The sequence below is a fragment of the Scyliorhinus canicula genome, chromosome 1 (assembly GCF_902713615.1).
Source record: "Scyliorhinus canicula chromosome 1, sScyCan1.1, whole genome shotgun sequence".
Taxonomy (NCBI): Eukaryota; Metazoa; Chordata; class Chondrichthyes; order Carcharhiniformes; family Scyliorhinidae; genus Scyliorhinus; species Scyliorhinus canicula.
Genome location: NC_052146.1, coordinates 274,885,941 through 274,913,243, shown reverse-complemented (window position 1 = coordinate 274,913,243; position 27,303 = coordinate 274,885,941). Strand labels below are relative to the sequence as shown.

The window sequence follows — 27,303 nt, the reverse complement described above, 5'->3', positions numbered from 1 at the left end:
AGCAACCAGCAAAGCAAATGGAGCCACAACCAAAAGGGTATTGGCAGAAATGATGACCTCCAGAGGTAGACCAGAATCGATCCGAATGGACAACGCGCCACACTTTAGAAACAATACTGTTATTAACTTTTGTGCTGACAGAGGAATAACAATCAATTGGGCCGTGAAATATGCACCTGAGAGTAATGGAATGGCTGAGAGGTCTGTAAGAAAAGTAAAGGATTGGATCATAAAGAATCAGAATAATAAAGGCTGGGATAAAGACATTGAAAGAATAGTATTTGATCTTAATAGCAACCTTGGAACCTCTGTCCCCCAGGGACAAGGAGACCCAAGTGAATCTGGGAATTATCAAGTAGGAGACGAAGTTTGGGTGAAGTTACCAACTAAGACTGCGGGGAAAATCATTCGCGAGACTGTAAAATGTAAAGACAAGATTGTTCAGATTCTGGGTACACATACAATTGAATTAGAGAAGCATGGTGTCTGGAGCAAAAGAAATTGTGTCACGCTTGAAACACACGACCCAGTGAGCATCAGAGGAGTTTGAGATTCTTCGAATCTCACTCAGGGGTGCAATGACAGAAGGAGGCTTGACTACATCAAGGATATGGAATATAAACCAGTTCAAAAAGAAATGATGGCAAAAGGAATCCGGAAGTCCTGGAGAGGGCACTTCTGGGATAATCCGAATTAAAGAATAGGGCCCTCTCCACCCTTGATCTGTTCATTTGCTTTTTCAGGTGGAAAAAATTAATAACAAACCAGGTCGCAAGAAGGAAGAGAACTACACTCCAATAACAAACCAGTTCGCGAGAAGGAAGAGAACTACACTCCAGAGAAGAATCTGTTCGACAGGATTGGGGGGAAACTAATGATATAATTGGCTACAAATTTGAGGGAATTAAATGCAAATTAGAATATCAAATTATAACTGGACAGTGAAACCCCCGGTCAGACATCTCTAACTGGACATTAGTTGATGGATGATCTGTGGTCTCCATGGGGTATGTACTACGCAGTGGAATCATTAAGGTCTCGGCAGCAGATAGCAGCGACTGACGAGGAACCCCAATATGATCAATGATAATAGGTTAAGAATTTCAGTAGCTTGATACTACGGCGGGAAAATTGTTACCAATGCAACAAAACAATATTGCATTGAAGAGCTATAATCGTTGATAAGAAAAATTTTTTATTTTCATGTAAATTGATAGGGACTGTTGTATATATATGAGAAGGGGGGTATGTGTGTCGGTAAATAACTTGATCCGCATTTCTAAACTGTGAATGTTTTAATAGAGGGTTAGTTAGTATGTAATAATGATTGTTCCAAAAGCCAAGAAGCGATGTTTCGATATTGATATTAAATTGTTAACAGTTGAAAATATGTAAAGTGTAACACACAGTCTATTGGTTAGGTAATGAATAAGGTGTTAAGATAAGATAAAAATTTTACTATGTATAGAACAATAGGGAGAATTTGTTTGGGAAGAAAAAAAAAAGAGACGGTTCAATGCGGTTTTGTAAATGCTGAAATGAAAAATATACACGTTGTCAGAAAGATGTTCTCTCATGTAAACCAGGGGTTGGCAGACTTACATGATTCACGACAATGTTAGACATTAATGGGGAAGTTAGGAATACAAGCAGGATCAATTGAACATTGTAAATTAATAAGACTAGGGGATCAGTGGGGGGTAAAAGATATCACAATTACCACATTCCAATCAGAAATGGAAAACAAGTTGGACTGGAACGGAAAACAAGACTCGTATTGACACTGGTCGGTGATATGCATACAAATGACAATGATCAGGGATGTAGGTTAGTACAATTGGATGGGGGGACAATAAACCAAATTATAGTAATGTTTCAAATGTCAAGACGGGGTGTTCTGGAAAATACAGAATGTGTCATTTGAAACATAGAGGTCTGCCAACATCTGATCGAGGAGAGTGCAGGGAAAGATCCCACAAGAGGTTGGTGGCAGCTGAAGGGCACAGAAACTGTGGGCAGCAATTTCAGTCTATCAGAATGGTTATTACAACCTGCAGCAGGAAAAAGGCAAAAGAAAAAAAGTTTTAAAAAATCTCTTTGTGTTGTTGGAAAATTGTGATGGACTGCCCCTTTAAGACCCGAAGTCCGATCCTTATCAGAGGTCCCGATCAGAACAGCTGAAACAAAGAAACCAGCGTGGACTTCAGACTCCTCCCCTTTTTCTCCCCACGAGGCAAGAAGCAGAACAAAGACACCAGGAGCAGAACACCAGCGGCACCCGAAGAAGCAAGAAGGACAGCTCAGCCACAGCAGCCGGAAAAGAGAAAACTGCACCAGGAGAGAAGACCAGGAGGCTTGAAAGTGAAAGAGAGAGAGAGAGAGAGAGTCTGAAGGCCTCACCAACCAACCAGACAACATCAAAAAGTAAATAATGTTTTTAATTTAATGAGATAGAAAGAGTATGTTAATAATAAAATAATTTAACCTGAAAAAGTGGTTATTAGCTTACTTCACTTCCTTAAGAACGCAGGACCCGTGACATCGATGCCATTAAGGGGTAAGTAAGTAAAATTCTTCAGTGAAGGTAGGAGTTATACCGGGGGATAACTTGAAAGGAGAGTTTGACCCGACTAGCACTCTCAGAGGCCTGTACTGGAGTCAGGGAGGAAGTTCCCTGTTCGCGGTTTTTAGAATATTGGCCCGTAAGGTTCGCTGGTATAAAGGGAATTCTAAAAACATATAGGTGAATTTAAAAAACAACTGGCTTCATTTCCTTTTGTTGTTGTGAGCTTTTCTTAGTCCTTTCTTAGTCCTTTTAACTCCAGCTTGAATTTTGGGCCATTAAAACCTGTTAGCACGTCTCGAATCTTAGCCTTAATCCAGTGCTGGCAGCCAGATGTTCCACAGGTCCCATCAGTCTGATTTGGTTCAAACCTGTCCTTCCAAGTTAGACTTCTTCCCGCCCTTCGTTCTCCTCCAGTCAGATTCCCTTTCTCCCATACTTGACGCTCTTCCAATCACAGTTGCATTTTTCCTGCTCTCTCTCCAGCTGTTTGAGGCAATGCAGTTAGGATTTGATAATTAGCCCTGGCCCCTTCCCCGCTTGAGCTCACTGTTGTGCACGGCCTATTTATTACATGTGTGGGACATTTGAAATAGATGCACAACTGCGTACATACACACTTTAGAAGAAACATTGTTGGAGGGATGAGACTTGTTTCTCTGGTTCTTCTCATGTCTGCTTGACTTAGACAAAGGAATCCAGGAGTGCGATAAGAGCATAGGAAACGTTATACATATAGCCAAGGTCCATTCAATTTGCCTTCTACCATACTGGTAGTCATATGGGGTGGGATTCTGTGATCCTGAGGCTAAGTGTTGACGCCGTCGGATTCGTGGTCGCGTTTCTCGACGGCGTCAACATGGCCTCCAGATCAGCAATTCTGGCCCCTATAGGGGGCAAGCACGGCACTGGAGCAGTTCATGCCGCTCCAGCAGCTGATCCTGGTGTCAAATGGGCTCTGCGGGACCCGCGCAATCGCAGTAGCACCGGCTTCCTTCAACGCGCCAGCCCCGACGCAACATGGCGCAGGACTACAGGGGCCAGCGAGGAAGAAAGGAGGCCGCCAGCCAGAGAGGTCGGCCCACCGATTGATGGGTGCTGATCACGGGCCAGGCCACATCGGAGGCCCCCCCGGGGTCGGACCCCCCCTCCTCCCCACAGGCTGCCCCCCCCCCCCGATCCTTCCATGCCAAGTTCCCGCCGGCTGAGTGCAGGTGTGGACGGCGCCGGTGGGACTCGGCTTTTTTACGACGGCCGCTCGGCCCATCCCGGGCCGAGAATCGGTGGGCCGGCCATGTAGAGCAGCCCCCGACCGGCGCCGCGCCAACCTCTGCGGAGAATCGCGGGCCGGCATCGGGGCGGCGTGGCGCGATTCGCGCTGGTCGCGGGGATTCTCCGGCCCGGCCCCGGGCTTAGGGAAACCCGCCCATGATATAAGTTATTGACTGGTCACGGCAATCAATATCTACAATGAAGGAAGGAAAACACCTAATAGTGGAGAGCGTTAGGAACCGTGGATCCAAGATCACTTTCTTTCAAGCTTGACATACGTAACATATATTATATCTTAAAATACTCATATACTGTATCCTCAGATAATATTTTCTGAAAGCAACCTATCAAATTTGCTTTTGAATTAATCAATACTAATTACTTCCACTGTATCCATTGATTCCATAAACGTACCAATCACAGATAACAGAGCATTTCATCAAATATCAGCAAGTACTACATGAAAAAATTGCTGTGTATTGATACCTGAAGTTTTCTGGGTACTCGTTGACTGCCATGTTGATGACCTCCAGAGCACGTTGATAATGTTTTTGGGCAGAAAACAGAAGCGTCAGCAAATGGAGAGAATGAATGTCATCATTCCTGAGCTTAAGTGCTACTTGTAACTGTTCAATGGCTTCAGAGATCTGCAAAACAAATTTAAACACATCAAAAATATTTACAGTTGCAGAGTCAATGAAAAATCCCAGTCTGTCATTGTTAAATTCTGGACTGGAAAAACCAGCCTCAGGTTACAGTAAGTCACAGAGAAAAACATTTGTTTGCCTGTTCTAGTATCACATGCATTGATTTTTCACTCATTCTTCCATATGGTAAATCTCTGACTAATAAAGGAGATATAGGCAGGAAGGGACTGCTAGAAGGAGAGTCAGTGTCTGAGAACTGTCATAATATACACCAATATATCATGGTACAGACACACACTGATGGACACACACAGGGACCAATCAACATGTACAAACACCGCAGCCAATCACCAGTTAGAATACACACACTATAAAGGCAGAGGGCACCACGGTTCCCGCTCATTCTGGGTGCTGCCTCTGAGTGTAACAGGAACTCATCCAGCCCAGCACAGACTTACAACACGTGCTTAGAGAATCAATTGGTTCGGACAAGGCTTAGGTCTCTAGTTCAAGTTAGCATCATTTAGACCCACAGTCATCGTGTGTTAGTTAGTTAGAAGTAGTTAATAAAATTGAGTTGAACCTCCATCAGTGTTGGAAGTGTCTGTTCATCTCTCAAGTCTACACTAGCCAACACTTCAAGAACTAAGTAGCATCAGCAGAGGATTAAGAAGATAGCTGCTGCCATCTGATGTAAAGCATGGGAGGAGGAAGCAGCAAAGACGAAAATAACTTTTCCATAAATCAATAAAACACGATATTTACTTGTTAATTCATACGAGACAATGGATTCCCCATAGTAATACAACCAACTAGATAAAGATATGAGGCTGGTCAAAATTAGTGTCAAGTGTGTATATTCAGTGTGTATATTCAGTACCTGTCGGTGAGGGGTAACAAGGTGGAAGTTACATCTAAACTGATGCACCGATGATTTAATAAAACATATTTTAAATCATCACATGAAGTCCTTGTTTTATTCTCAATCGCCACACTGTATCCCTTTTGGGCGGAGCATCCAGGAGAGAAAAGATGTGTTGAAAAGAACAATTGTAAAACACAAACCACTTTGAGATATCTCAATCACAGCAACACCAGTATGAGGAGAAAGAACAAATGGAGAAGAGTAAAGACCAAACTAAAAATCAGAATAATATGGTGAAAGGAAAACTAAATAAAACACTTTCAAAGCAATAAAGAACAAGGATGAGATTCTCCGTTGCCCGATGCCGAAACAATGTTTGGCGATCGGGCGGAGAATGGGCTCCGACGCTGTAATCGGGGCTGGCGCCAGTTTGAGGCCGGCCAGCCATGCTCCACCCACTCCGAAATGGCATCAGCCTGATGCACGGCACGCGCAGTCACATTGCCACTGGTGCCACATCAGCCGGCCCACTTGTGACACACCATTCCCAATGGGCAGAGTTTCCGACGCCGTATACCACGTGTGGTCACACAAATAGTGAACCTGGCGTGATGGCTGCGGACTGTGTCAAGCACCGCCACACTCAGCCAGGATCCGTGCCGCTGGCCAGGGGCGGGGGGAGCCTTCTGCGAGGGCTGGGGGGACTGGTGGGAGGTGGGCTGGAGGGTCGCGGACGGCGGGTTGGGTCTGCGCACGGCCGGCGCCATGTTGTACGCCGCGACCGCTGCTGGTCATCAGCCGTGCGCATGCGCGGAATGTGATCCGGCCATTCTCCAGCTGTTTTTGGTGCAGGAAGCGGGAGTTCCAGTTGCTGCCAGTGCTAGCCCCTCACTGGCACCGGAATCAGTGAGGGTTTCGCGCCGATTTCTTTGACGTAAACCTCCCGTGGATTCTCCGTTCGAGCTAGCACTTAGTCGCAAAAATTGAGAACCCAGCCCCTTAACTTTAAAAATGAATGAAGAGGAAAGGATATTTTTGTTAGCTCATTTACGGGGTGTGGGTGTCACTGGCTAGGCCATGCCCATCCCTAGTTGCCCTTCAGAAGGTGGTGGTGGAGGGATTAAATCAAGCTGGCTACTTCGTCCTGGATGGTGTTGAGATTCTTCAGTGTTGTTGGAGCTGCGCTCATCCAGGCAAGTGCAGAGTATTCCATTACACTCCTGACTTGTGTCTTGTAGATGGTGGACTGACTTTGGAATGGTCAGGAGGTGAGTTACTCACCATAGGATTGGTAGCCATAGTATTAATATGGCTAGTCCAGTTCAGTTTCAGATCAATGGATATTGATTGTGGGGGATTCAGCGGTGGTAATGCCATTGAATGTCATGGGGTGATTATTGGATCTTCTCTTGTTGGAGATGGTCATTGCCTGGCACTTGTCAGCCCATGCCTGGATATTGTCCAGATCTTGCTGCATTTGGACATGGACAGCTTTATTATCTGAGGAGTGAAGAATGGTGCTGAGCATAATGCAGTCATCTGCGAACATCCCCACTTCTGACCTTATGATGGAAGTAATGTAATTGATGAAGCAGCTGAAGATGGTTGGGCCCAGGACACTACCCTGAGGAACTTCTGCATTGATGTCCTACGGAGCTGAGATGATTGACCTCCAACCATCTTCCTTTGTGCCAGGTATGACTCCAACCAGCACAGAGCTTTTCCTCCCGATTTCCACTGACTCAATTTAGCTAAGGCTTCTTGATGCCATACTCAGTCAAATGCTGCTTTGATGTCAAGGGCAGTCACTCTCACCTCACCTCAGGCATTCAGCTCTTTTCTCCATGTTTGAACCAAGGCTGTAATGAACCCAAAATGAGCGTCCATGAGCAGGTTTTTGCCAAGTAAGTGCTGCTTGATAGCACTGTTGATGACTCTTTCCATCACTTTGCTGATGATAGAGAGTAGATTGATAGGGTGGTAATTGGCTGGGTTGGATTTGTCCTGCTTCTTGTGTACATGCAATTTTCCACATTGCCGGGTAGGTGCCAGTGTTGTAGTTGTACTGGAACAGCTTGAATAGGGGTGCGGCAGATTCTGGAGCACAAGTCTTCAGTATTATTGCCAGAATATTGTCAGGGCCCATATCCTTTGCAGTGTGTAGTGCCTTCAGCTGTTTCTTGTTATCACATGGAGTGAATTGTATTGGCTGAAGACTGGCATCTGTGATCTTAAAGGAGTCCATGATGAATTATCCACTTGGCACTTCTGACTGAAGATTGTTGCGAATGCTTCAGTTTTGTCTTTTACACAGATGTGCTGGGCACATCCATCACTGAGGATGGCGATATTTGAGGGGTCTCCTCAACTGTTAGTTGTTTAATTGTCCACCACCATTCATGACTGGATGTGGCAGAGATTAGATCTGAATGAAATGAAATGAAAAATGAAAATGAATGAAAATCGCTTATTGTCACGAGTATGCTTCAATGAAGTTACTGTGAAAAGCCCCTAGTCGCCACATTCCGGCGCCTGTCCGGGGAGGCTGGTACGGGAATCGAACCGTGCTGCTGGCCTGCTTGGTCTACTTTAAAAGCCAGCGATTTAGCCGAGTGAGCTAAACCAGCCCCTGACCAACCAAGATCTGATGCACTTGTTGTGAAATCGCTTAGATCTGTCTATTACTTGCTGCTTATACTGTTTGGCATGCAACTAGTCCTGTGTTGTAGCTTCACCGGGTTGACATTTTTAGGTATGCCTGGTGTTGCTCCTGGCATGTTCTCCTGCATTCTTCATTGAACCAGGATTGATTCCCTGGCTTGGTGTTAATGGTAGTGTGGGGGATATGTTGGGCCATGAGTTTGAAGATCGAGGTTGAGTACAATTCTAAAGCTGCTGATTGGCCCACAGCACCTCATGGATGCTCAATCTGGAGTTGCTAGATCTGTTCGAAGTCTATCCTAATTAGCACGGCTGTAATGCCACACAAGATAACACGATGGATAGTATCCTCAATATGAAGACGGAACTTCATCTCCATAATGTGCTGTGTGATGGTCACTTCGACCGATACTGTCATGGACAGAAGCATCTGCAGCAGGAAGGTTGGTGAAGATGAGGTCAAGTATGTTTTTCCCTCTTGTTGGTTCCCTCACTCATTACCACAGTCTCAATCTAGCGGCTATGTCCTTTAGGATCTGACCAGCTTGGTCTGTGGTGGCACTACCAAGCTACTCTTGGAGACATTGAAGTCCCCCACCCAGACGATAGTCTGCGCACTTGCCACCCACAGTGCTTCCTCCAATTGGTGTTCAACATGGAGAAGTACTGATTCATCAGCTGATGTTGGACGGTACATAGTAATCAGCTGGAGGTTTCTTTGCCCATGTTTAACCTGAAGCCATGAAACTTCATGGGGTCCAGAGTTGATGTTGAGGACTTCCATTGCTTCCTTCCGAGAGATGATGGCCAACTGCTTCAACATATATATCTTTTCTCCAGTTGAGAGATTTGACAGTCACAAAAACATGGCATGTTGCGATCCAGTTGGCACTTATGGATCTCTACCTTTCAGCCATGCTTAAGTTTTTAACCTGCCCCCTCCTCAATATAAGCATCACAGACCCAAGATCATTTTACAGCTAACATTTTCATTGGGATTTCTTTTTCCAGCTCCATTATTATGCTGCCGGATGTGCCTGTGTATAAATGCATACTGTCTAATGTTGTGAATGTTAATGTTTACTCCAGCCACTATCAATAAAGTACATGGTCAATAGTGATAGTAGTGTCTGGGACATTGTCTGATTCTGTGAGTCTGACTGTGAGACAGCTCTTCCAACTTTGGCCCCTAATGTTAGTAAGGAGGACTTTGGAGGTTCGACAGGGCTGGGTTTGCCATTGCCGCTTCCAGTGCGTAGATCAATGCTGAGTGGTCCGTCCAGTTTCATTCGTTTTTTGTATTTTCGTAGCAATTGAATACAACTGAACAACTTGTCCAATCATTTAAGTGTCAACCACATTGCTGTGGGTCAAGAGTCACATGTAGGCCTGGAGTCACATGTAGGCCAGACCATTGTGGATTGTGGCTACGCATTGTGGACCCGCAGACGGCTGCCCCATCGGGGACCCCACTCAGCCAACCTTGGGGCAACACGGTAGCATGGTGGTTAGCATAAGGCTCCAGGGTCCCAGGTTCGATTCCCGGCTGGGTCACTGTCTGTGCGGAGTCTGCACGTCCTCCCCGTGTGTGCGTGGGTTTCCTCCGGGTGCTCCGGTTTCCTCCCACAGTCCAAAGATGTGCGGGTTAGGTGGATTGGCCATGCTAAATTGCCCGTAGTGTCCTAAAAAGTAAGGTTAAATGGGGGGGGGGGGGGGGGGGGGGGGGGGGGGTAACGGGTATAGGGTGGATACCTGGGTTTGAGTAGGGTGATCATTGCTCGGCACAACATCGAGGACCGAAGGGCCTGTTCTGTGCTGTACTGTTCTATGTTATAACCCTACGCCTGTGCCACGCGCCAACCAACCAAACCCGGGGGCCCCAGATGTTACTTCTGTGGGCAGCCAAAACACCCCCGCTAACGCTGCCCAGCCCGGATCGCCCTTTGCAAGGCCTGCGGCAAAAAGGGGCACCTCGCTCTGGTGTGCCAGACTCGCTCAGTCGCCGCTATCGCTCCGACCCCCCCCCCGCGTACGGACAGTGGGCGCCGGCATCTTCCCCTCTGCGGACCACGCACGGCCAGTGGGCGCCGCCATCTTCCCCTCCCCAGGCCACGTGCGGCCCATGGATGCCGCCATCTTGTTCAACCCCTGCCACGTGTGGCCCGTGGGCGCCTAATCTTGCCCTCCTCTGGATCGCCAGGCGCTGCCACCTTGTCTCCCCCACAGCACGTGGCCGCCACTATCGTTCCAGGACCCATGCCCCCCGGGCACCCCTGACACCAGCAACGACCAGCCGCGGCTCGACTCGGTCACGATCGACCAGTCTCGCCTGCACAATCTAGCAACCGCCTCCATAAGCGTGAAGATCGATGGGCACGAGATCTCCTGTCTTCTGGACTCCGGGAGCACCGAGAGTTTCATCCATCCAGATACGGTAAGGCGCTGCTCCCTCGCGGTACACCCCGCCAATCAGAGAATCTCCCTGGCCTCTGGGTCCCACTCCGTGGTGACCCAGGGGTACTGCATCGCCACTCTCACTATCCAGGGCGTAGAGTTCAGCGGCTTCCGCCTCTACGTCCTCCCCAACCTCTGCGCCTCCCTGCTACTCGGCCTGGACTTCCAGAGTAACCTCCAGAGCCTAACATTGAAATTCGGCGGGCTCCTACCACCTCTTACTGTGTGCAGCCTCGCGACCCTAAAGGTCGACCCACCTTCACTGTTCGCAAACCTGACCCCGGATTGCAAACCCGTCGCCACTGGGAGCAGACGGTACAGCACGCAGGACAGGACCTTCATCAGGTCTGAGGTCCAGCGGCTGCTTCGGGAAGGCATGATCGAGGCCAGCAACAGACCCTGGAGAGCCCAAGTGGTACTGGTGAAAACGGGGGAGAAACACAGAATGGTCGTGGACTACAGCCAGACCATCAATCGGTACACACAGCTCGACGCATACCCCCCTCCCACGCATATCTTATATAGTCAATTAGATTGCACAGTACCGGGTCTTCTCAACTGTAGACCTAAAATCCGCCTATCACCAGCTCCCCATCCGTAAGGCGGACCACCGATACACTGCCTTCGAGGCAGATGGCCACCTCTACCATTTTCTTAGGGTTCCCTTCGGCGTCACCAAGGGTATCGCCTCGAGCAGGATGACCAACTATAGCCTCCAGGGAATCGGACAGGTGGAGAGGGAGAACGGGACGGTCTGGAGGGCCGTCCAGCTGGCCCTACGGTCCAGAAATCTCCTGGCCTCCCACTGGCAGGAGGTCCTCCCCGATGCACTGCACTCCATTTGGTCGCTCCTATGCACTGCGACTAACGACACACCCCATGAACGTCTCTTTGCCTTTCCCAGGAAGTCCGCCTCCGGGGTGTCACTCCCGACTTGGATCACAGCTCTAGGACCCGTACTCCTCCGTAAGCAAGTATGACTCCACAAGGCAGACCCGTTGGTGGAAAGGGTGCAGTTACTCCACGCCAACCCCCAGTATGCCTACGTAGCGTACCCTGATGGTCGCCAAGATCCTGTCTCTCTCAGGGACCTGGTAGCAGCAGGTTCCACACACACATACTCCCCCAGCCCGGCGCCACCCTCCCCTCCCCTGGCACACCTAGCAGCAACCCCCCCAGGACCATCCGTCCTCCCCCTGCCCACGCCCTAGGATGAAGAGGATCTCAGCACGCTCCCGGAGTCACCAAGGACCCGACCGACGCCAGAATCGCCGCCACCACTGCGTCGCTCCCAACTGGTTCTAGACTCAAATTTTTTTCTTTGTATATTGAACTTGTGCTGTATATCATTCTCCACCACGCCCGCCGGACTCAATTTTAACAGGAGGTGAATATGGTAGTAACCACTGCTGTATATATTAGGGTATGTATGGTAAGGGCCTGTACTACAGGTACGGGGGTAGTCCCTGCCTGCTGGCTCCGCCCTCTAGGCGGAGTATAAATATGTGTGCTCCCCGTACAGCAGCCATTTCGCAAGCTGCTGTCGGAGCCACACATCTTAGTGTAATAAAGCCTCAGTTGTACTCAACTCTTACCTTTGTGCAATTGATCGTGCATCAACGACAATCGACAATGGTTTCATGGTCATCATTAGACTTTGAATTCCAGATATTGCATTGACTTTAACTTCCACCATCATGCCGTGGTGGGATTCGCACTTGGGTCCCCAGATCATTACCCTGGGTCTCTGGATTATTAGTCCAGTGACAATGTCACTCTGCCCCCACCTTCCCTGTGCAGAACAAGGAACTATTCTCTCAGTAAAAACACCCTCTCAATGAGCAGCGTTAAAAATATTTTACACATCCTGTACGTAAGAGGAACTACGTTAATTAATTTTGACCTGAAAGGAATGCTGAGATACCCGAATCAGATACTCATCCAGAAACATCTACCCCAGATTATGTTTCCAGCAGGTCTGTCTCCAGATACTGCATCCTTCTTGATGATCAATCTAAATCCCAGTGTATTCAAAGGCAAACCAACGTTCAGCACCAAGTGATGAGAGAAAGGTGGATTATTGAAAATTTTAATACACTCGTACACAAATGTGCTCTTATAAAGGGTCATATATTCACCATGAAAATACTACCCAAGTAACATCCTGCTTTAATGTATCATAGTAATACCTGTACAAAGTTTCAAGAGTGCCATATTTGTTAAACCTAGCTTTGCTGTAGACATCCAGGAAAGTGTAAGACATTTAAGACACAAGGGGTGGCACGGTGGCACAGTGGGTAGCACTGCTGCCTCTCAGCTCTAGGGTACCAGGTCCAATTCCGGCCTCGGGTGACTGTGTGGAGTTTGCACTTTCTCCCCGTGTCCGTGTGGGTTTCCTCCGGATGCTCCGGTTTCCTTCCATGTCCAAAGATGTACAGGTTAGGTGGATTGGCCATGCCAAATTTCCCTGCCCCTTCGTCTCCAAAAGGTTGGGTGGGGTTGCTGGGTTACGGGGATAAGGTGGAGGCGGGCTCTTTCCAAGGGCCGGTGCAAACTCGATGGATGAAATGACCTCCTTCTGCACTGTAAATTCTATGATTTAACAGGATTAATCCGGTTGCAAAGTTAGCTGTGTTCTGTAGACAGAGGTGGTTTGATAATATGATTAGATGTAAAATGATAAGTTGTTGCTGTAGATGTTTTCAGGATCCTAATTACTGTATTGAGGATCAATTGGTTGGCTAGAAATAGAAAAAGATTGGAAGAATAAAAAGCTGCCTCTGCAACAATACTTTGGTTAGTAAAGATGTGGAGATGCCGGCGTTGGACTGGGGTGAGCACAGTAAGAAGTCTTACAACACCAGGTTAAAGTCCAACAGGTTTGTTTCAAACACGAGCTTTCGGAGCACGGCTCCTTCTTCAGAGCCGTGCTCCGAAAGCTCGTGTTTGAAACAAACCTGTTGGACTTTAACCTGGTGTTGTAAGACTTCTTACTTGGTTAGTAAACGCACCATCCTGTGCAGTGAGGAGACATACAGAGTACACATATCCCACATTCAATCCTTGGTCTATGCTGAGCCAAATTTATATTGAAGTGAGAGGCCTTTGGCATCCTTGGGCTAAAGAAGTTGAATCAGCTATCATCAGTATTCATGTACCCTATCTAACGACTCCTTTTGAAAAGTATGAGTGCGTGAGTATTGGGGAGAACAAGATTGGGCTTGACCGAACAAGATGTTCGGTGCAGTTGAATAACTTTCTGGCACTCACTGCCTCAACTTGTACAAGGAATGTCAACTTGCGCAAAGTACTAGGCACAACCCCCATACCCCAGAAAGGAATGACAAGTGAATACCAGAGGAGATCAATGGAAACAAAATTTTAAATAAGCTAAGAAAGGAATTCAATTGCAAGAAACATAGTTGCTAACCTGAAATAATATAAACTGATAAAATAAAAAACCTTGCATAATGTGACACAGTGTTTTAAAGTACTTCCATTGAACAAAGAACACTATTATGTCATATTTACAAAGGTTCTTTCACAAATATGAAAAAATTAGCAAGTGCTTTGTAAACTGGTAAAGTAACGCTAACAATCATCCATGTGATTGTCTAGATTTACTGTCAGTATAGCTCTTTGTGACATTAATAAAACTTTAGCAACATTGACTTGAAATATAGGGCACAATTCTCCACACTCACGACGTGCGGAGAATAGCGGGGTTCGTAAATTTTTACGGCCACGCTAGTCTGACGCCCTCCCGCTATTCTCCCCCCCCCCCCCCCCCACGCCCGACTCCCGACACGAATCGCTGCCGCCGTTTTTTTACGGCCAGCAGCGATTCTCAGCTGGCCGATGGGCCGAAGTCCAAGCCCTTTACGGCTGTTTTTACGAACGGCAAACACACCTGGTCTGGCCGTTCGTAAAAACGGCCGTAAAGTCCCGATTTTGAAAACCATGGCACCGATTGGCACGGCAGTACCACGGCCGTGCCAAGGGTGCCATGGGCCCGCGCACTCTTTGTCCTTCCGCCGCCCCGCTGTATCACTTCGCGGGGCGGCTGAGGGGCATCCCGGCCCGCGCATGCGCGGGTTTCGCGCAAATGCGCGATGACGTCATCCGCGCATGCACGGGTTGGAGTCTTCCAATCTGCGCATGCGCGGCTGATGTCATGTGACGCGTCAGCCGGCGCAAACTCTGTCAAGCGGGCTTAACGAAATTCGTTAAGCCTGCGATGCCGGAGTTCACGGCCGCGGCATACTAGCCCCGACCGGGGACCAGAATCGGTTCCCGGTCGGGGAGGGGGAGGCTGGCGTCAAACCCGCCCGGTTTTGACGCCAGCCTTACGATTTCTCCCTGTCTGGGAGAATCGCGCCCAAGGTCTTCCTTTCCAATTACAAATTGGGTGGGGAACTGTCGCTTTTCTGTTGCGTTATAGCTTCCTTCTGAGAGATGATGGCCAACTGCTTTAAGACATGTAATATCTTTTCTCCAGTTGAGAGATTTGACAGTCACAAAAAACATTGCATGTTGTAATCCAGCTGGCATCAGCTGGGACATCTACCTTTCAGCTATGCCTAACTTTATACCTGGCCCTTCCTTAATATAAGCATCACAGACCCAAGATCATTTTACAGCTAACATTTTCCTCAGGTTTTCTTTTTCCAGCTCCATTGATTTGCCTGTGTATAAATGCATATAGAGTACACTGGTCATTAATCTCTACTTGGAAACGCCAGGGCTGAGATTCTCCCGGAATTGGCGGGGCGGCCCGTACCGGCACCAAAGAGCGGCGTGAACCACTCCGGCGTCGGGCCGCCCAGACGTTGCGGAATCCTCCGCACTTCCAGGGGCTAGGCCGACGCTGGAGGGATTGACGCCGCGCCAATCGGCGGCAAAGGGCCTCCGCCGGCCAGCGCGAGTTGGCAGTGTTTCCTGCGCATGCGCAAGGGGTTTCTTCTCCACGCTGGCCATGGCAGAGCCTTACAGAGGCCAGCGTGGAGGGAAAGAGTGCCATCACGGCACAGGCCCGCACGCAGATCGGTGGACCCCGATCATGGGCCAGGCCACCATGGAGGCCCCCCCTGGTGCCGGATCCCCCCACGTCCCCCCCCCCCCGAGAACCCCGCAAACCGCTCTTCAAGTCAGGTCCCGCCGGTCTGGACCATGTCAAATCCACGCCGGTGGGACTGGCCGTAAACGGGCAGCTGCTCAGCCCATTGGGGCCCAGAGAATTGCTGGGGGCCATTGGCAGCGGCCCCCGACCGGCGCGGCGCGATCCCCGTCCCTGTCCGAAAACAGCGGCAGAGAATTCGGCAGCCGCCGTCGGAGCGGCAGGGCAGGATTTACATGGGAAATAATCTTCTATTTAGAATGCTAGAGGATAAATAGTGACGCATTGTTGCTGGACTAGCGATCTAGGGACTGTTGTTGAAAATACAGAAAAATGTGTCATCTGAAACATGGAAGTCTGGCAATATCTGGTCTGAGAGAAACATCAGAGGATACAGGGAAAAATCCCATGAAAGGTTAATAGCAGCTGCAAAGAGCAGGATTATAAAATGCAGATTCTTCCTCTCAAGCAGTCTTAGCAAACACATAGGATTCTTGTATGAAGCTAAAAACAATGGTTCACACCTTCATTGAAAGTAACTATCTTAGGAAGCATCTGGAAAAGGAAAGGATTAGGTTCGGTTGAATTTGGTGTCAATTCTAAGTGTGAAATTCTACTAACATCAAGTAAATTAAAGAAAATTGGAGACAACCTGTCTGCGAGAAACATAATTTAAAGTCAAAATCAAAGGCAAAGTTATGAACTGGGGACAATTGGAAAATTAAACTATTGACATGACAGGAATTAAAAGTAACACCTCTATTGGAACCAAAGCATTTTTTGAATACCACAAAGGAACTTTGAACATCACAAAGGACAATGTAATCAGACCTGAGAGGTGAGATTATGCCCAAAATGAATACTTAGTTGTATTAGAATGTTTAGATCAAAGATACTTTTTACAATTAAAGTGAAATAAGTTAATTGACAATAAGGTAATAAAAACTTGATAACTGTTACAAAGAGAATATAAACCCAGAGACTGGAGCAGAAGCAGTTCAGAACTCAGAGAACTCATAGAGAGGAGAGAGGAGAGAAGCATATTCAGCTCTCACAGCTCGGTCATGGGAAAGATGAGAAAGCAGCTGAGCTTAAACTGTTATACATCTAAGGAAGACTAGAATTTAAACAGGAGTCAGAGTCAGCTGAGAGATAGCTAGCAGAGCCAGCTCTTATAGCTCAGTACATGGGATCGACAAGACACAGCAACGAAGCTAACCAGCGAATACATCTCAAGAAGACCAGACTTTAAAGAAGATTGATTGTCAAGGTGGGCCTGAAGGTCCCTTCAACCAACCAGATGGATCCAGAAGCAAGATCTTTTTACCTTTTGTAAATAAAGTGTTTACAGCTTTAAAAAAAAAATACTAATAAAATAACTTACTTAACCTGAAAAAGTGGTTATTCCTAAAGTCTACTTTACTTACTTAGCAATGCAGGACCCAGGATATCGATGCTACTAAGTGGTAAGTTGATAAAACCTTCGGTGAAGGTATGGGTTATACCGGGGGATAACTTGAAAATATAGTTTGACCTGAATAGCACCCACCGAAGCCTGCATCGGAGTCAGGGAGTGAGAATCCCTGTTCACCATTTAGAATGTCGGCCCTTTTTGGTACAGGGGGAATTCTAAGAATAATGGTGAGTTTTCAAAAATAGGACCCACATTAATGCTCTGGGGACCAGGGTTCAAATCCCACCACGGTTTCCTCCCACAGTCCAAAGATGTGCAGGTTAGGTGGATTGGCCATGATAAATTGCCCTTAGTGTCCAAAATTGCCCTTAGTGTTGGGTGGGGTTACTGGGTTATGGGGATAGGGTGGAGGTGTTGACCTTGGGTAGGGTGCTCTTTCCAGGAGCCGGTGCAGACTCAATGGGCCGAATGACCTCTTTCTGCGCTGTAAATTCTATGATGATAGATAGTGAAATCAGAATTCAATGGGGAATAAAATCAATCTGAATGACCATGAAATCATTGCCAATTGTCGCGAAGGCCCATCTGCTTCGCTAATATCCTTTTGGAAAGAAAATCTGGCTTGGCCTACATGCGACTCCAGGTCCACATCAACGTGATTGACTTTTAAAATGCCTCAGATCAAGGGTAACTAGGAATGCAGGCCCAGCCAGTAACACCCACATCCCATGAATTAATGCTGCTCCTTTGCAATACGTGCAGTTTTCCAAGTGCTTTAACTATCAATATCACTCGCCCTAAAAATATTGTTTACATGCCACATATTTAATTGCCTCAGCAGAAATAATACACCAATGGCACCAGCAGGAAATGGAACAATTGCACCTACCTGCCTGTTGAAGGCCAATTGTAGGGAGAGGTACAGGGCAATCCGATTATCATCAGAATCCAAGCTGTGTGCTCTACAATAAAGGGACACAAAATCAGAATAAATTATAACGCTAGAAGAAAAATATGATAAAGTCAAAATAAAGAAACTCAATACAAGGGGAAAACGGTAAACAAAACGCAAACATTCACTCTTACAGGACACCCAGTTGAATACATTTATAAAATCCAAAACAGCTGTTACAGAGCAACAGTTTTCAGGTGATTTAATTGCTGTGATTTAATGCATTTACAGGTAGTACGGTGACATTTCCACTTTAAAACACCAAGTATTAGTTTGGCCCGTAATATTTCATACTTCAATTAAGATCTGTTAATCACACTGCTCCAAAACTGAATGTTCAATTACTGTAAGTTTCTGATCTATCTGGTTCATTCCCGATATCAAAACCAATTTTTGCAGGACACAAGCAAATGTCGACAAACCGTAAATAGAATTTTTTTTCCTCTAAGGGTACAATATGATTACTGAAGGTGCGGAGGATTCCGCACCTTCGGGCGCCCCGACGCCGGAGTGGTCCACGCCACTCCTTCGCGCCAGAGTTGCCCGCCCCGCCAATTCCCGCAGAATCCCGCCCCAGGAGGGAGGCAAAATCTTAACACCCGAGGTCCTCTCTCCTGCCTTCACGTTATTTTCTTTAAAGCCATGTATTGCTGAAAAAATGAAACATGCTGCTGAAGCTTATCATCCTACACCCACCAGGACAGACAGTAGAATGCAAAATTTGAAGAGGAACAACAATTGATATTGCAGCAGAAAAGGATGCTGATTGATTGGTAAGTCGACTCTGAATGGTCAAAGCATTACCATAGAGAGTGCACCAAGGAAATATTGTTCCCCACACTTTAATTCAAACGGTTTAATTTAAAAGCAGCAAAATGCCTGGACATATTCCTTTTGCCTGCAAAGGGCAGTTCCCCACGTATCAGTTTTTGTTTTATTTTTCTCTTTGATCTTTGCGTTCTATGCCTTTTCAGGTTTGATTTGATATTTTCTGACCAGTCATTTTCATTAGTGGCTAATTGTCCCGAAAAATTAGGTTCCCTGTAATTGTTCAAAAGTTTTCAATAATACATTATTATTAACATTTTATTTGGATGAGGCAATCAACCATATTCTGATCTATCGAAAATGACTGATATTACAGTCCACAAATCCTTTGTTCTTCAAAAGTAGTCACATGAATTAAATATGAAAGACGGTTTGTATGAAGTTAAATTTGCATCTGTATTTTGATAAACATCTGTGTTTAATTTCTTCTCAAGTCTAATGAATTATTGTCAGAAGTTGCGAAGTTCTGAACGAGTGTTTTTTAAAAATGCAAGCATTGTATCTCATTAGCATTCTAACTTCATCATTCTCTGGGCTTCAGAGCTCAACATATTATAATCAACTTAAATTAACACAAAGATGCATGAACAAATAACAAAAAACCCATGGTTATGGATCAAAACGCGTTTCTGTAATGAGAGCTAAAGAGAGAACATTACCATCGCTGAATGCCCCACTATCAACATCCAATGGGGGTTACTATTGACCAGAAACTGAACTGGACTAGTCATATCAATACTGTGGCTACAAGAGCGGGTCAGAGACTCGGAATCCTGCAGTGAGTCACTCACCTCCTGATTCCCCAAAGTCTGTCTACCATCTACGAGACACAAATTAGGAATGTAATGGAATACTCTCCACCTGCATGGATGAATGCGGTTCCAATGGCACTAAGCTTAACACCATCCAGGACAACGCAGTCCACTTGATTGGTACCCCATCCACAAACATTCACTCACTCCACCACCAGCAAACACTGGCAGCTGGGTGTACTATCTACACGATGCACTGCAGGAAGTCACCAAGGCTCCTTAGGCAGGACCTTCCAAATCAACGACCATAACAACTAGAAGGGAAAAAGCAGCAGATACATGGCAACACCACCACCCAAAAATTCCCCTACAAGTCTCCCACCATCCTGACTTGTAAATATATCACCATTCCGTCACTATTGCTGTGGGCAGCATGGTAGCATAATGGTTAGCACAGTTGCTTCACAGCTCCAGGGTCCCAGGTTTGATTCCCAGCTTGGGTCACTGTCTGTGCGGAATCTGCATATTCTCCCCGTGTCTGCGTGGGTTTCTTCCAGGTGCTCCGGTTTCCTCCCACGGTCCAAAGATGTGCGGGTTAGGTGGACTGACCATGTTAAATTGCCCTTAGTTTCCAGAAAATGTTAAGTGGGGGTTACTGGGTTACGGGGATAGGGTAGATACGTGGGCTTCAGTAGGGGGCTCTTTGTAAGAGCCGGTGCAGACTCGATGGGCCAAATGGCCTCCTTCTGCACTGTAAATTCTATGATTCTACGATTACTGGGTCAAAATCCTGGAATACGCTCCCTAACAGCACTGCGGGTGTACTTATACCACATGGACTGCAGCGGTTCAAGAAGGCAGCTCACTACCACCTTTTCAAGGGCAATTAGGGATGGGCAATAAATACTCTCCTAGCTAGCGAGCCCAAACCCAAAGAATTAATGAAAAGAAAAAGGTTGGAGGAGAGGGGTAAACAATTAAATGAGGAACACAGAGCATGAGAGAAAGGGAAGATTAACAAGGAGGAAAAGTGGGTATGAAAGAATGAGGGAAAGGAGGAATGATGGAAAGAGAGCGGAGAGTGGGTAAAAGAAAGAGAGGATTAGGAATGAAAGCAACAAGATGGGGATTAGAGTAAACAAAATAAATCAGGATAAATCAGACTGAGAAATTAAAAAGAGCATGAATGAGAGCCAGTAGGACTGAGATACAGAAAGAATGAAACAGATCAAAGGCAAAAAGAACTGGAGGCATAAAAGCAAGAATAAGAAAATGAAATGATAGAAAGGTAGACTAGTTATAAATGAAGAATGAATGAAAAGTAAATAGTAAAGGAAGAATAGGTGATATAGAAAATTAAGTGGGTGGCACAGTAACACAGTGGTTAGCACTGCTGCCTCGCATCATCAGGGACCCGGGTTCAATTCCAGCCTTGGGTGACTGTGTGAAGTTTGCACACTCTCCGTGTATGTGTGGGTTTACTCCAGGTGCTCAGGTTTCCTTTCTCAGTCCAAAGATATGCAGGTTAGGTGGACTGACCATGCTAAATTGCCCCTTAGACTAGCTGAGGTTATGGGGATAGGGCATGGGGGGTTGGCCTAGGTAGGGCGCTGTTTTGGCAGGACGGTGCAGACCCGATGGACTCCTTCTATACTTTAGGGATTCTATGGGCGCCATGGATGAGGGAGGTGCAAAAGGAAAAGACTGTAATGATATAGATTGATAAAAAGGGCAGGATTCTGTTGGGTCATCTCAGTTGGCGAATTGGCGGGACAGCCATCAGTTCTGTGGGGGAAACCTGATGGAAATAAGTGGCCATCATCAGGCCTTCCCATTAAGGACCCCAGAGGCAGCCTATCAGATTGAAGCTAATGCCAGCAACCACCAGAGATCCAGGATCATCATGGGACCCAGACCAAAAGGTGAGTGGCCAGGGTAAGAATCACCAGAGAGGGTGGATTTCAGCTGCCTTTACCTTCCCAACATCAAGTCCCTCAATCAAGGACAAAGTGCCCATTACAAAAGGCCTCCCTGGGAGCTGCTGGCAAACACAATAGGATTTGCAGACCAGTCTTCTGTACACAAGGGAATGCCATGCAGCTCCACTTAATCCTTGAGCGACCATTAAATTCCAGTGTCATCTGGCTCATTATTAAGCCTAACAGACATCCTGCCACAACAAGCCTGGAATTTCACCTTCCGACTTAATCAGGAGAGGTTTTGGCATCACCAGGAGACTGACGTGGGGCCTCTCTCAGTATTAGGTGGGCATGTATCCTGCCTCAATGAGCTATGAATCGAACCTAAAGAATCTCAAATGTCATATCTATCAACTGGATCTCAAAATGGTATGGTGTACTTTAGCTACACTGAGGCTACCAGCACCTGTAACCATATTAATAACTTAAAACTGATGGCAGAGTACGAGCATACAATTTATTTTCCTGACTCTTCAGCTTTGCATATTTGGCCATCCTTGATGTAGTGATTATTCCAGCGCTGCCTCAGTTCATTTGCTGCTGAAGCCCTTGCCTTTGTTATCTCTGGACTTGATTATTACAATGAATCACAGGAGTGTTACAGTGCAGAAGGAGGCCATTTGGCCCATCGTGTCTTCTCTTGCATTCCAAACAAGCAGCATGACCTAGTGCCATTCCCCTATCTTTTCCCCATACCCTTGCACAATGTTTGTATTCAAATAATCATTAAATACCCTCTTGAATGCCTCGACTGAATCTGCCTCCATCACACTTCAGGGCAGTACATTCCAGACCCGAACCACTTGCGGAAAAAAGTTTTTTCTCACATCACATTTCATCTGTGCCCTCTCGTTCTTGATCCTTTTACGAATAGGAACTGTTTCTGTTACATCTACTCTGTCTAACCCTCTCATGATTTTGAACATCTCTATCAAATCTCATCTTAGTCTTCTTCTCTCCAAGGAGAAGAGTCCCAACTTCGCCAATCTATCTCATAACGGAAGTTTCTCATCCTTGTAATCAATCTTGTAAATGCATTAACAGCCTCTCATCTTCCACCCTCCACAAACTTTAGATGTTCCAAACGCTGCTCCCCATGTCCCAATGCGAAGCAAGTCCCAAACAATCCTCACTCATGTTCGTTAACATACACTGGTTCCCAGTCATCAACACCTCAATTTTAAAATTCTCATCCCTGTTTTCAAATCCAACATGGCTTTACCATTTCTCATCTCTACAACCTCCTTTCTCTGCCAAAGTAGTCCAAGTTAATATGCTTGATAATGGAGGTTGGAACCAAGTCAGCCCTCTTTGGCAAACTTGGTAACCTGATACCTCAGCCAGACAGGTCCACAGTACTTCTGGACTTAATAAGAACACAGAAACAGGAGTAGGCCACACGGCCCCTTAAGTTTATTCCGTCATTTGGTTTGATCATGGCTCCATTTACTCGCCTTTCAGCCACAGCCCTTGATACCTAGACCCAATAACAAACTGTCTCTCTTTGTCTTGAAATTTTCAATCATTCCAGTATCCACAGCCTTTTAGAGGAAATGTCCCAGGTTTCCACTACCTTTTGTGTTAAAAAGTGAAACCTGATTTCACCTCAACACTATTTTTGTAAGATTGCACCTTGTTTTGGATTTCTACCAGATTCTTCTCCGTAACTACTCTATCAAATCTTTTATCATGTCAAACACCTCAACTTGATCACTCCTCAACCTTCTAATCTAAAGGGAATACAAGTAAAGTATATGCAACTTGTCTCACAATTTAACCCTTTAAGCCCGCTTATAGTTTTGGCATCCTTTTCAAGACCATTATATCCTTGTTGAAGTGTGGTGCCCCGAACTGAAAGCAATATTCCAAATAGGGCCTGACCAAGGCTCTGAAGCATAACTTTCTTACTTTTGTATTCCAACACCTATTCCATTAAGTTTTTTGACTATTCTTTGTAACTAGTTTTTAGAGATGTCTGTACCTCCACACTCACGTCAGTTTGTTCGTCCACAAGCTTTTAGTCTTTTGTCATTAAGAAAGCAGTTCAATTTATCTTTGTTGGATCCAAAGTTGATTACTTCCCCACTTTGAAATCCATTTGTCACAGTTTTGCCCACTTATTCTATGCCCCTTGGTAATTTCCTGCTCCTAGCTACACAGGTCACCCCAATGATCAGCCAATCAGGTCAATAGTGGAACTTTGAGCAGAAATCCTATTATTGGAGCCTGGAAGTCTGCACGTTCGACTCTAGATAAGCCTGAGACTCAATGTTCAGAAGGACAGGGTATTTCTTTTAAAAAAAAATAAATGTAGAGTACCCAATTCATTTATCTAATTAAGGGGCAATTTAGCGTGGTCAATCCACCTATCCTGCACATCTTTGGATCGTGGGGGTGAAACCCACGCAATCACGGGGAGAATGTGCAAACTCCACACGGACAGTGACCCAGAGCTGGGATCGAACCTGGGACTTCGGCGACATGAGGCAGAGGGCTAACCCACTGCGCCACCGTGCAGCGCTTCGAGCGGGGTAGTACTGCTGTAGGATGTACATCAGTGGCCTGTGCTCGTAGTCTGTATTATTTTAGCTAGTAAAGCTCCAGTATTGTTCCTGCGCAAGGTTTCTAAGATTTCTAAGCCTCAACTTTTGCCAATCTGTGTTAGTGTACTCCAGTATGAGGAAAGTGTTGCATGGCCTACAGTGACTTAAGTCTCTTATTCATGCTAATGAACTTCCTCATGTATTCAATTCTCAGCTGACCAAGAGTAAAGAAAATCTGTGTTACTTGTGCAAAATAGAATCCTATCTTGTAGATCTTGAATTATCATCTTGCTGCCTCTTTCAAAGCACTGACACAATTACAAAAGGCATTAAGCAAAAACGTCTTGAATTGAGCAGAGCCAACCACCCAACACTGTAAGATGATTGCTGGCAAAGAAAGAGCTTCACATTATTTCAGTCCACCCTAAAAAGACAATAGTGACAAGATTTCACTATCAAAGATCAAGTGACCCATAACCTTTCCAGAAAAATTGCAAGTTTGGAAACAAACCACAATCTTTTTAAGTGTGTGGTAACCTGACAGTGCCTAGTTTTGAACCTGATTTAATCAGATATTTTAAATTAAAGAATTGGGCACTTTAAATCAAACAGCAGTCAAATCTCAGGCAGGCTGTGGGGAATTCAGACTTGACCAAAGTCAAATCGACAACCCACAGTCCAACTGCCAAAAACATGTCTGGAACATACCCATCAATCACCCATCAGGAGTCCATCGCACCCTATTATGCACCAGCCTATTGTCAATAGCCCAGATCGAGCCAGACTCTCAGGCACCCAGAGTTTCTGCTGTTACCTTATATGGGAACAGGTTATGTGCAGACCACACCACCAGAGATAGGACATCTGGGGTGGGGCTCAGGTGTCCTGTCAAACGGCCATCAACTGGACCATTGTGTGTTGAAACCCCCTCCCGAGGCATCATTGGCAGAAAGCCAGAAGAAATGGCAAAAGGGCACGAAAGGAGGGCAGATAAAAATGGGCACATCAGCAGCGAAGACACCAGACAGATGCAATCGAGACATTTGAGAAGAAAGGAAAGAAGGAAGGAAGAAGCTGCCAACGAGACTCACCTTCGTGACGATGGACCCGTGGGACTCAAGAATGGGACCCACAGTTCAATCAAGCCATCATTGTGGGTAGTATAACCGAATCTTGGGTGTTTCTAATATTACATATTTTGGGTTAATTTATGGATTAATTGTGTATTTAATAAAAAATGTTAAATTTATACTTGTGTTTGTCCTTTATTCTCCTCATTATTAAAAGACCCCTAGGCGTGCGATTCTCCGGAACAATTTCTCAGTGTGGTAGCAAGCGGGAATTGCCACAAGCTTCCTGGCGCTTGGCAATTCAACGTTAATTGGTCCACTTAACTTCTAGCCGCAAATGACAGCTCGCCAGCTGATTCACCAGGACCGTGCTCACCAGCCCCCTGCTATCAAGGAGGCGCAGCATTTAAGCTGCACTTGCCCAGTCAACCCCAGCCAGTTCACAAAAAAGGCGCCCAGGAGACTGGCCCCAAGATTTGGAGACGCAGATCTAGGTAGGCTGCTGGACGCCGTGGAGGCCAGGAGGGATGTCCTGTTCCCCCGAGGGTCCCGAAGGGTGAGCCACAAAGCTGTCAGTGCTGTCTGGGATGAGGTGGTGGCAGCCAGTTCCGTCCAATTAAGCTCGGTCCGGAGCCCTCTACTATCGTCAACGGTAATCTGAAGTTTTTCATATTCCACAGGTACATGAGTCGTGCCTAGAACTTCCAGGGGTTCCCCCGTGTAGGTTTTAAGTTTTGTCGATGTTTTTGTTAGGGTTAGTGGCTGGAGTCCATCTTTGATTTTTCTAAATGCTGCCACTCCCATTACTGATACGGCCGCACCCGTGTCTATTTCCATTATTGTCGGCCGCCCGTTCACCCGTGGGGTAATCCTGATGGGTTCTGCTTTCTTCGTTGTAATATTATATAATTGTTCCCCTTCGGAGGAGGATGGGGCGCCTAGGTTGTATACTTCCCTGCGTCCCCACCTGCTATTCCTCTTTTGCCACCTCCTTCTAGGGTTTCTGTCGTTGTTACCCCACTCTGTCTGGTGCCAGAAACGGTCCTTCTCTGTTGGGGGAGCCTCAGCCAGTACTTCCCTCTGTGACCAGTTAGTCCTGGCAGACTTGGGGGCAGTTCTGGGGTTTTCCTTTTTCCCTCTATTCCTCAGGTTTTTCCTGAGAGCGGCTATCTGGTAGCAGGACCCGTTGTGGTAGTCCCTCTCACAGGTATCTACCTCCATTGGCGTGCCCTGTAGTTCCTGCGCCCCACTTGCTGCCTTTTCTAGGGACAGTGCGAGCTGTAACGCCTACCTGCAGTCTAGCTCCGTTTCTGCCAACAGGCGTTTCTGTATTGTGAGGTCGTTTATACCACACACTAACCGGTCCCGAAGCATTCCATTTAGTGTCGGGCCGAACTCACATTTTTCCGCCAGTCTTCTCAGGCGGGTCAAGAAATTCGTGACTGACTCCCTGTCTTCCCGCTTCACTGTGTAGAATCTGTACCTATCTGCAACCATTGAATTTGGTTCAGCTTCTTTTGGTGACTATTTTTGTAAAGTGACTATTTAGAACATAGAACATAGAACACTACAGCGCAGTACGGGCCCTTCGGCCCTCGATGTTGCGCCGACCTGTGAAACCATCTGAAGCCTATCTGACCTACACTATTCCATTTTCATCCATATGTCTATCCAGTGATCACTTAAATGCCCTTAAAGTTGGCGAGTCTACTACTGTTGCAGGCAGGGCATTCCACACCCCTACTACTCTCTGAGTAAAGAAACTGCCTCTGACATCTGTCCTATATCTATCACCCCTCAATTTAAAGCTATGTCCCCTCGTGTTGGTCATCATCATCCGAGGAAAAAGACTCTCACTGTCCACCCTATCTAACCCTCTGACTATCTTATATGTCTCTATTAAGTCACCTCTCAGCCTTCTCCTCTCTAACAAAAACAACCTCAAGTCCCTGAGCCTTTCCTCGTAAGACCTTCCCTCCATACCAGGCAACATCCTAGTAAATCTCCTCTGAACCCTTTCCAAAGCTTTCACATCCTTCCTATAATGTGGTGACCAGAACTGCACGCAGTACTCCAGGTGCGGCCGCACCAGAGTTATGTACAGCTGCAGCATGACCTTGTGGCTCCGAAACTCAAACCCCCTGCTGATAAAGGCTAGCACACCATATGCCTTCTTAACAGCCCTAT

General features: G+C 46.5%; 1 protein-coding gene across 1 annotated transcript in view; it reads right to left on the bottom strand.

Moving 5' to 3' along the window:
* Window positions 1-27,303, bottom strand: part of LOC119974606 (tetratricopeptide repeat protein 7A-like) — a 451,074-nt gene that overhangs the window by 205,529 nt on the left and 218,242 nt on the right. The window contains exons 14-15 of the mRNA XM_038813643.1: window positions 17,882-17,954; window positions 4,322-4,482 (exon numbers count right to left, since the gene is read on the bottom strand). Coding sequence (XP_038669571.1) covers window positions 4,322-4,482; window positions 17,882-17,954 — 234 coding nt within the window. The remainder of the gene's footprint in view (window positions 1-4,321; window positions 4,483-17,881; window positions 17,955-27,303) is intronic.